Here is a 10,676-nt window from a genome sequence, read left to right as displayed (position 1 = left end):
GCTTCTCTACCGAGTTCGTGCAGTCGCGACTGTTCCGAATTTTTTATAAATTATAGTTTGAACAATACGCTTTGGGTTGAGACAGAAGCAGTATTCTCTCTCAAATGGTCTCTGCTCTACTATCCGTATTTGCTATAAGAAAAACTGTTTCCAATTTATGAAACCAAATCAACTTTTACAGTGTTAGTTCACAGTCACGGTCAATTACCTTATATCAGGAGACCGACCGACGACACGTGATAAGAATTATCTGAGTTAAAAAAATTCAAAATACATTTTTGTTTTGTTATCCATTCACTTCAATCCAAGCGCTTGATATGGCAAGACGTTTTGATAATAAAGTTGTGCTTGTTTCTGGTCAGTTCTGGGTTGCTAATTTTACTGTTCACTGAAAGAATTTCAATATTTGCTTCTTAGGCGCCGCAAATGGAATCGGTAAGGCCACAGCTACCCTGTTCGCCAAAGAAGGCGCAAGCGTAATTATCGTCGATCGAAATGAAACCGGGGCTAGAATCACTTACGACGAGTGCAATAATTTCGGCGCATTGCAAGTAATTTTGTTGAATTCTGTAGCTTCGAGCAGCCACTTGAAGGAGATCTGACTTTTAGAATTTGATGTTGGTGGCGGATTTATCAATTACTTCAGATATTCACAAAATTGTAAATGAAACTGTCGAAAAGTTCGGTAGAATCGACGTGCTTGTGAATTGCGCAGGAATCGGAAGACAAAATTCCATTTCAAGTCCTCACCTTCTGGCTGATTACGAACTCATATTCAATGTAAATGTTAAAGCCGCTCTGCTGCTCACTCAGCTATGTGTGCCCTATCTAATTGAAACGAAGGGCGCTATAGTCAATGTGGCTAGCATATCCTCCTTCAAACCCTCCGACGTAATGTTGATCTATACAATGTCTAAGGCGGCGCTGACGATGCTAACTAAGAATTTGGCTTGTGACCTTGGCAAACGGGGTGTTCGAGTGAATGAAGTAAAGTAAGGTCCAGCAATCAGACAAATTTCCATTCTTGATACTGTGAACGTGATCTATATTTTACAAGTCCTGCTCACACGGCTACTGGCCTATATAAGGAGTTTGGTTGGTCAGACACAGACGAACAGTACATGCTTAATGAAGGAAGGCGATCGAATCCGCTTAATAAAATTAACGAGCCGGAAGATGTGGCGAAAGCAATATTGTTCTTAGCGTCGAACGACGCATCAACCATAAACGGAGTATCGTTATTGGTCGATGGAGGATTGATGCTGGCCCCAAACAATCACGCAGGGGAACAATGAAGTGGTTGCAATTGATTCAATACTGACGTTGAAATATATTTTGATCTTGACCTTGGATCACACACTTTTATGGGCATTTAACAAGAAAATTTGTTGTCGAAACTAGAGATAAACGGTGCAGGTATCGATATTTTGATAATAATTATGGCTTGACAAAGATAACAGGTAGATACGAAAACGAAAGTAATTTGGGTTTAATAAAATTCATGCTGTTAAAAAGACGACCGACACAATGTGCGCATACCATCTACCAAAGAATAATACTATATCAGATGAACGTGTTAAATTGGTGTAAATATGACTTAGTTTTTAACTAAGCCAACTAAAAATCGGCTCACATGGACATCTTCTGGTCAGGTCAGGTTAATATTTTTAGACCCGTACGAAGTACTGGGGTCTTATGCGTTTGTGCATACGTCCGTAACACGTCGAATTGGACTCCCTGAGTAAGGGGAAACCTATTGTGGTTGTCTAGAGATGCCAAATCAGTGAAAAAAAATGTCCGTCTGTCCGTCTGCACGTTAACTTGAGTAAAACGCATCCGATTTTAAAAATTCTTGTTTTTCCCGTTTGGTAATGTCAAAAGACAGACTAAGTTCGAAGATGAGTGATTTTGGATCGACCCCTCCCGAGCTGTGGCCCAATAAGTGCTTTACGGTTTTTCGAAGATATCTCCGGACATTCAAACGTTACACTTGTAACTGATACGTTAAATAAAAGGTATTTACAATACCGATCGACAAAAAAAAAGTTTATGGAAATCGGATGACCGACTCGTGAGTTAGACCCATTGGTGTGAAACAGACACAGGGCGGCAAGCAGTTTTTGCTTGTAGGTCGGCCACATTTGAACCGATTTTGACTACTTTTGCTTTAATAGATAGGTATTGACCGTACCAATCAGGGAAAAAAAGTTTATGAAATTAGGTTCACCTGAGCGTGAGCTAGGTCTCTTGGAGTGAGCTCTTATCCGGCTACTCGGCCGTACAGTGAACGTGGAGTATTTTGTCAATATCTCGAGTAAATTTTGACCGAATTTCATGAATTTTTTTTTGTTTGAAAGGTATTAAGGAATGTAAAGCGTCGGTAAAATTTCCGGTCTCCTAACAAAATGGCTGCCGGTGGCCATATTGGATTTTAATAAAAGTGATATATCTTGGGAAAAATGGTACTTAGAGTGTTTCTGTTAACATGGAAATAATTTGTTATGTGTGTGGGTTGTTTCAGGCATTCCATATATGGACATCTATATATATCTATATTCACCTATATTGAGCTATATACAGGCATATAGAGCTATATAATAGCATATTCATCTGTGAAATGTTTATTTATAGGAAAATATAGGTAAATATAGCGGTATATAGCTGTTTAAATAGGAATTTCTGAAAGTTGACTTCGTACGGGGCTGTCTATATTGCCTCTGGCAATTTATTTGTATATGATAACAAGGCAAAGAGTGGATAATGTAAGTGATTTTAAAGGGCGAATAGCTTTTCAGTAGAGAATGAAGTAAAAGAAATGAAGAGTTTCACAGTAAAGGCTTTTGATACGAATAGGTGTTTCGTACGGGTCGGCGTTAGCTATGTTTTTTGTAGTAGAATTAGGTTTCTGATAAATTCAGGTCTTCTTCTTCTTCTTCTTCTTTTTCAGCCTGTTTCTATCCACTGCTGGATGTAGGCCTCTCCAACTTCTTTCCATTTCGTACGATCCATTGCCATTTGCTGCCAGTTTGTACCTGCAATATTCTTAATTCCGTTTGTCCATCTCTCTGGTGGTCTACCTATAGCTCGTCTTTTATACGGTCGCCAGTTCATGATCTTTTTGGTCCAACGTTCGTCTGTCCTTCTTGCAATATGTCCCGCCCAGCTCCATTTCAGAGATGCTATTCTTTCCACGACATCAACGACCCTGGTTTGTTGTCGAATCCATTGATTCGTCATTCTGTCTCTGAGTGTTATTCCGAGCATACTCCGTTCCATGGCTCTTTGTGTCACTCTCAATTTATCTTCGGATGCTTTCGTTAAAGTTAACGTTTCCGCTCCATAAGTGAGCACTGGAAGGACACAAGTGTCGAAAACTTTGCGTTTCAGACTATTATTCATTTTGCTTTTGAAAATTAGTCTGAGTTTTCCGAACGCTGCCCATGCAAGACCAATCCTACGTCTTATTTCTGCAGTTTGGTTGTCCAGACCTAACTTCAGTTTATGTCCTAGATATACATAGCTGTCGACTCGTTCAATGACAGTGTCACCAATTTTGATTTCTCTATCGTCCCCGATGTTGGTCATGACTTTTGTTTTCGATAAGTTCATCTTGAGGCCAACTTTGCTCGCCTCTTCACTTAACTGTTGTAGCATAAGCTGAGCCTGACCTAGATTCGCTGCTATCGGTACAATGTCATCAGCGAAGCGGAGATTGCTCAGGTACTCTCCATTTATCTTTATTCCCATTTTACTCCAGTTTAAATTCCTAAAAATACTCTGCAGAATCGCCGTGAATAATTTCGGTGAAATGGTGTCACCCTGCCTTACACCTCGGCCAATTCTGAATTTCTCCGTGCTCTTATGAAGTTTTATACATGAAGTAGCATTTTTGTACACATATCGAATTGTGTTGGAGTACCTTGAGTCTACTCTACATTCGTCTAATGCGTCCAATATCGACCATGTTTCCACTGAATCGAAAGCTTTTTCGAAGTCTATGAATAGCAAGACTATGTCGATGTTGTATTCACGACACTTCTCAATAAGCGTTCTCATCACCTGCAAATGGTCGTTTGTGCTGAAACCAGATCTGAAAGCAGCTTGTTCAACAGGTTGGTAGAAGTCGAACTTGTTAGTGTTCCTCTTCGTAATGATTTTCATAAACAACTTGTAGAGTGTTGACAATAGGCTTATGGGTCGGTAATTTTCCAGCTTTGTTATGTCTCCTTTTTTATGCAGCAATGTAATTACCGCATTTCAGGTCGGATCATTATAATGTCAGATTCATGTTGACGTTACCTGTTCTGAGCTAGTATTTTATCACGACAGAAACATTTGATATTTAGTTCTTGTCATCTCTATTTTCTCAGAGGGCTGAAGAGATTCCAGGGTCGGCTCAGCCCTCCATAGCTCCCCGGGGCCTGAATCTTTTCAGACGCCTACAAATAGTCTCTATGTAATACTACTTTGTTTACGGAATGATATGTTTTAAAGGAAAACACCATTTAAATTACACAAAATTTCAATTTTTATTGGCAACGGTCAGTTAAAGATAAACCGATGGATCTACATAGGTGAGGCGTCTATAGAATACAATGTGGATGTTGTAGCCGTTTATACTCTGGCCATGGCGGTAAGAAAATTGTTCGAACGTTTCAATGAAAACATTAAGTCCACAAGGTGGAAGAGAAAAACATATTTTCATCACACCACACGAAGTGAACAAAAGTGACCTGAAACTGTTTGAAATAGTCGATGGCAACGTTCAACTGGTGCGATACAACCACGGGCAGGACACTCTGTGAATAGCAGCATTTAAAAAATGAGGAATAGCGTGAATAGTGGCAGGCCCGTGAATACAACGGAGATGCGGAAAACGTTCGTCAGATCGTTGTGACGCCATATTATCTCAACAACCGTCACGAAGAGTTGACCGAACACATCAGCGTTACACAATATGCCAAAGAAGCAAACTACCAAGCCGATGCGGGAATGCAAAAGCCTAAATTGACTTGAACTCCAGGCTGTCAGTCTGTCCATCGGGCGATTGGGAAAATAGGCGCCAATTGAGAAGACTAATTTTTTTAACTTGGAAAGGCTGACATTTAGGGTTTAGCAAAATGTCAGGATTCGGCACATTTCAAGTGAAAACGCGCCATTTTCTTCTGCTCCGCTTCGGGCGCCACAAGCATTTGCCCATTTGGCCCATATGGAAAAGGCGGCACTGGCGACTCCATATTAAGAACTGATCGAAAGGGTATCAATATCAATGAGGCATATCAGTACTGTTTATGGCAGTTGTCTGTTCGTAACGAATTCAAACAAAGGGGTGCGTAGACGTGCAATAGACAATTGAAATATACAAGATATTCTGAAGATATACTCGTTTTTGCAAAATATTTGGACATCAGTGATGCCATCACTCGACCTGAATCTCAAACAAAACTAAACGACGTTAAGACTCTTGAAACGCACTTGGTTTGGATATTAAAATGTCATTAATATTAAAGCAATATTGGTCGGTCGGACACTGGACCAACGAAAAGATCACAAGAAGCCATTCTTATTAGAGAGGCTGTGGGTTAACTGAAGGACTTTTCTAAGTTGATTGCCACTAATCGAAAGAACTTTGTTTTCCAGACTTTGCTTCTTTTATACACGATTTTTCTTTATCACAATAATTCGTATTTGTAAATATAAATCAGCTGAAACTCTAAATGTGACAAAAGTGTCAATAAATCAAATCGATAAAGTTAATGTTGATGTGGATTGCGATCGTTAAGAATATGGATGGTGTTTGCGACGAACAGTGATGCCAGGTATGATGACATAACTTCCCCCTACGCGAAGCCTTAGGAGATTTGCGGAATCTTTCCAACTGAGAGTCGTCGCAATCTGCATCGGAGGATGATGATGACTCGGAAAACTTAAGTTCGATGTCGTTCGAATCATTCCAGTCGTTTTGATTGTTGCGATCCTCGGTAACTGGGTTTTGGTTTATGTTGCGATCCTCGTTAGCCGGGTTTCGATGATGCTCAGCTGGTTCATTTTTCTCTTTATCTTTTAATCCATTAAGCATGCCTGGTGTAAAGGTCACTTTCCATTTTAGTCTGTTTCTTAAGAATCCACCGACTTTGTTTGATATGTTTCCAATGTATGGCAGAGGGACCCAATGTTCTTCAAGTTCTTCTTCATTGGATGTATTCATCCTTAAATTTTGTGCGTTTCTTGGATTTATGGTTTGCAATGTGTTTGGTAAATTATTGTCTGGGTTATTGTTTTGTGCAGTTGTGTCAATATTTGTGAATTTTGCTCTCATTCTTGCTATTCTTGTCTTTATGAATTGCATTGGATAGTTATTTTGCATTAAAACGTTCGTGATATGGTTGAGTTCATCTTCAAGATGTACTGGACCGCAAATTTTGAAGGCACGGAAAACTAGAGCATCTACAACTGAAATTTTTTGAGATTTGTGATGGAACGAATTGTAATTTAGGTATCTGTCTGTGTGGGTTGACTTTCTGTATACTCTGGTTTCAATGCGTCTGTCTTTTGTTCTTTTGATTAGAATGTCTAAAAATGGTATTTCGTTGTTGCATTCTTTTTCCATTGTAAATTGGATATGTGGATGGTATGAATTTAGGGATCGTCTGATTTCTTCTGCATCGTTTTCATCTCCTTCGATGATAGCAAAAACATCGTCTACATAGCGTTTCCAGAAAATAATTTTGGGACATTTTGGGATGAGTGCTTTTTCTAGTTTTTGCAGGTATATGTCATTTTGTAAGAATTCTTAATATGTGAAAACTCTAAATTTTGGTTCGTCGAAATAATCTCATTCAATGTCCTTGATAGCTTGTAATGTACTGAACTTCTAGTTTCTTGTTTGTGGATTTTCGGAAGACCAAAAAATTTCGATATTTTTGGATTGCAATCTATCATTTTTTTTTATAGTTCGTTGTCGATGCGCTTTGAGTCTTTCAAACATTTTCTTCAAGATCTTGTCTGTAGGATCTTCTGTTAAAATAGAATAAGGACCATTGTCGATCAAACCTTTAATTTTGTTGTGATATTCTGTAGAATTCATTATGACTGTTGCGTTTCCTTTGTCCGCTTTTAGTCCAATATTTCATTGTTAGGTTTGATTGAGCGTCCTTGTTCGATCATTTTAATACAGAATAGTTTTGAAGAAATGCGTTAAACGAAATGTAGCGAATTGCCGTAGTATGCAGGACTATAGTACGAAGGTTGTTTACAGAAGTGTAGTCAAATGAATTGTGAAATATTTTGGTGAGTAGAAAGTCTTCAATTTACTCTAATTTCCTTCGAATCGTTCTATGACTTTTTCCACATCTTCGAGGTGCAGAACTAACTTGATATTTGATATATATATATACCGATACCGAATTTTAGAATGATTTTTTTTACTTCTCCAATTTCTTGCCAGTGGCTGATTTTTTTCAGAATTTTACGTCAACACACTCGAGAGAAAGAAATGAAAAACGTCAATAACTCCACTATAACTGCACTTTGGAGTTTCATATTCTACCAAACGTAGTTCTAGGCCGACACCTTTCGATTGATTTGGGGGCACTTTTTACATGTTAACCCTGCTAGGCCCTTTAAGCACAAATCCAATTATTCAATAACCATCAAACATTTATTTAAGTAATACATGAAGATTCCCAATTTTCCTCTATAAACTGAGAAGATTTACTATACAGCCATAAGACCGGCTCACCGATAGCAATCATTTTGTAGACCACAACGTGATCCGTTCGGGCAACAATACCAATTCAAATTATCATTTTTCTTGCAACAGTGATAGTTTCCTCCACAAAATCCACCTCCAGGACACACCTCATCCCGCACTTGGTTGTTGTAGTGTTCAACTTCTCTGGCATCCAGTGTGGTCTCTTCGATAGCTAGATAACGAATCAAAAATAAAACTTTGCAAGACACAATTTCCAAAGTAAAAACCAACTAAACCTTTTGAGTTGATGCCGACTGTTTGACAAAAAATTATGCAAGCGATTGAAATGATTACTAAACTTTTCATTTTTCGACTTTAGTTTTTTTATATTATGTTTGATTGAAACAATTTTAAATGTTAATTAGTTGTAGTTGAATGATAATTTGAAATGTTCGCTTGTGTCTCGCTTTATATAGAAATTTTGAATCGAATTATCTACCGACAGGGAAGTAAACATGTTGATTTTTGATGGCGCTGTAAACAATCACAATCAGAAACAAATGGGAATTGATAACACTTTCAATCGATATCTCTTTCTGTGACTAATTGTTTACTTTCGGGCATTTCGCAAAAATGTTTCCACGCATTTAATACGCTGTATGTCAATTCGCTTTAATCCAAATATATTTACTTCCGATGCAAAGGTATCGACCACACCAATTGAGTAAAAATGTTAATAAAAATCGGTTCACCAGATGATCAGCTTGAGTCCTCAGATCAGACGTAAGTCGTGCTACTCGGGCTTGGACTTTCGGGCTTATTGGGGCGGCATCATCCAGATCTCGGCATCTCGTAGCAACAAAAATGTTCGAGAGATTGATGGACTCTAACATGAAAGTTGTTGCTAGACTATGATCACATTGGCCGGTTAGATCTGGCCCACAGCCTGGTTGTTCTGAGCCCTTAACATGGACAAATTCCGGCTTTTAATAAGCTGAAATGACAAAATTCGGATAAAAATTGGCGTGGCCAATGGGATGCTGACTACTAGGTCCTCCATCGGTGACGTGGTGCTCAACATATTGAGCATCGGTAATGTGGAGTAGGTTGGTAGGGTCGTCTAGCGAAAATAAAGGTCCAGCCGCATCGAGTCCGACAATACTTGCGACCATGCCGCGAGTAGTTCTCTTTCCCGCAGCCCCAGCGACCTGGGCACCCTAAAACATACAATTGAAGAGTAACACGCAATTGCACCAGGACTTGCGTCTGAATGTATATCAAACCAGCGCGTGGCCTCTGCATTGGCGTGCCAACGCCTGTACGTGTACAATTTCGGATTTATCGAATAAACATGTGAAAGAATCTGGCTTGAGGAGTGACGCGAATAGATATTTTCGGCAGCCCATGTGCCCACAATGGCCTTTGAAATGCCATTTCTTGAGTCCGACGTACTGTCTGTCTGGTTTACCGCTATATTTAGGTGAGGTATTTTTGTTAATGCTTCGAGTGAAGACGAAGCTAGGATGTATGCTGATATATCAGCATTGTTGCCAGGTATCAGGAGAGTTGATGAGTCTTCTCTTGAGATATTAGGGTCCCCAATTTTTGAGTCAGGTTTAGAGAGGGTTTTTCTTCTAAGGTTGAATAGTTGAGAATGATGTGCGACCGTTTGAAATTAATGGCTTTGTGCAGTTTTAGGAAGTCTTTGTCTTTGGGGAGCTGTAGGTTTAATTATTTGTTGCGTACTTGCAGGACTTTTTCGCTGCGCGATGGTTTGAAAAGTTGAAAAGGTTGACGAGATTTTCCGTTCTACGCTTGAGGCGATTACGAATGTTAGGTTGTCAGATTTTGCTTGGGATCAAGCTTCTCTTCCTTTAGTTTTTGGTGGGTTGGGGATTCGGAAGGTTGAAGACTTGGCAGTGCCTGCCTATCTGTCATCTGTGTATTCATCATCTGATTTGTCGATTGAAATTTTGAGTAGATTTAGTTTACGGATGATTGATGATGCCATTACGAGCATAGTAGATAGCATTCCTAACGATTTTATTCCAGATAATGATGAAATGAGAAAGGTGCATCGAAACTGGGACCTACCGGTGATTAGGAGCAGTTTTCGCGAGATGTTAGATTCTAGTGAACCTGTTACTCGTGCTAGACTACTTGCGTCATCTACCAAAGAATCTTCAAAGTGGCTGCAGGTTGTCCCATCGAGTCAACTAGGTTTACTATTAGATAACAATGCTGCGAGAATTGCTGTTGGTCTTCGTTTAGGATCCCAGTTGTGTGAAGAGTACAAGTGTAATTGTGGTGCTGTGGTTAAGAAGGACGGTTTGCATGGTTTATCGTGCAAATTAAAGATAGGGATTATTGCTAAACACGATTCTGTCAATAATGTTTTTGGTCATGCATTTTCCTCTGCAGGATTTCCCAATATTTTGCAACCACCTGGTATTTCTAGAGACGACGGTAAAAGACCTGATGGTATGACAGTAGTTCCGTGGAGTCATGGAAAATCACTTTTATGGGATGTAACGATACGTGATACTTTGGCTCCTTCATACATCAGTGAATCCTCTAAGAAAGCAGGGTCAGATAAAGCGGAGAGATTGAAGCATAATCATTATATACGTCTTAAAGAAAACTATTTATTTACCCCCCTTGCCTTTGAATCATTAGGTTGCATGGGTCCAGAAACAAAGAAATTTATTGACAAGTTGGGATCGTGTCGTGTTGGAAGTATCGAAGATATCAGAAAATAATTCCCAATCCATCTCGAATAATAATAATAAGAAGAAGAAGAAGCATTGTTTTTCGGCAGCGTTACCATTGACAGATTATACGGTGGTGACAACAAGTTTTTATTGCTTTTGTTTCGGAACGACAGAAGTTGTCACTCGGAACAGATTCTTAATGGAAAATAGTGAGTAACAGGTGTGTGCAACTTACAATCGAAAAAAACATTCCAAAATTCACTCTTTAATTA

General features: G+C 39.1%; 1 protein-coding gene across 1 annotated transcript; it reads left to right on the top strand.

Annotated features, from left to right (window-relative positions):
* Positions 1-312: 312 nt before the first annotated feature.
* On the top strand, positions 313-1,516 carry LOC119073101 (3-oxoacyl-[acyl-carrier-protein] reductase FabG-like). Its single transcript, XM_037178416.1, has 4 exons — positions 313-357; positions 418-551; positions 610-992; positions 1,058-1,516. Exons 1-4 carry the CDS (start codon positions 318-320, stop codon positions 1,293-1,295), a joined length of 795 nt encoding a protein of 264 aa, XP_037034311.1. The 5' UTR covers positions 313-317; the 3' UTR covers positions 1,296-1,516.
* The last annotated feature ends 9,160 nt before the right edge of the window (positions 1,517-10,676 follow it).

Source organism: Bradysia coprophila, unplaced genomic scaffold (genome assembly GCF_014529535.1).
Source record: "Bradysia coprophila strain Holo2 unplaced genomic scaffold, BU_Bcop_v1 contig_137, whole genome shotgun sequence".
Classification (NCBI taxonomy): Eukaryota; Metazoa; Arthropoda; class Insecta; order Diptera; family Sciaridae; genus Bradysia; species Bradysia coprophila.
The sequence above is the reverse complement of the archived record's forward strand: the minus strand, read 5'-3'. Positions and strand labels throughout refer to the sequence as shown.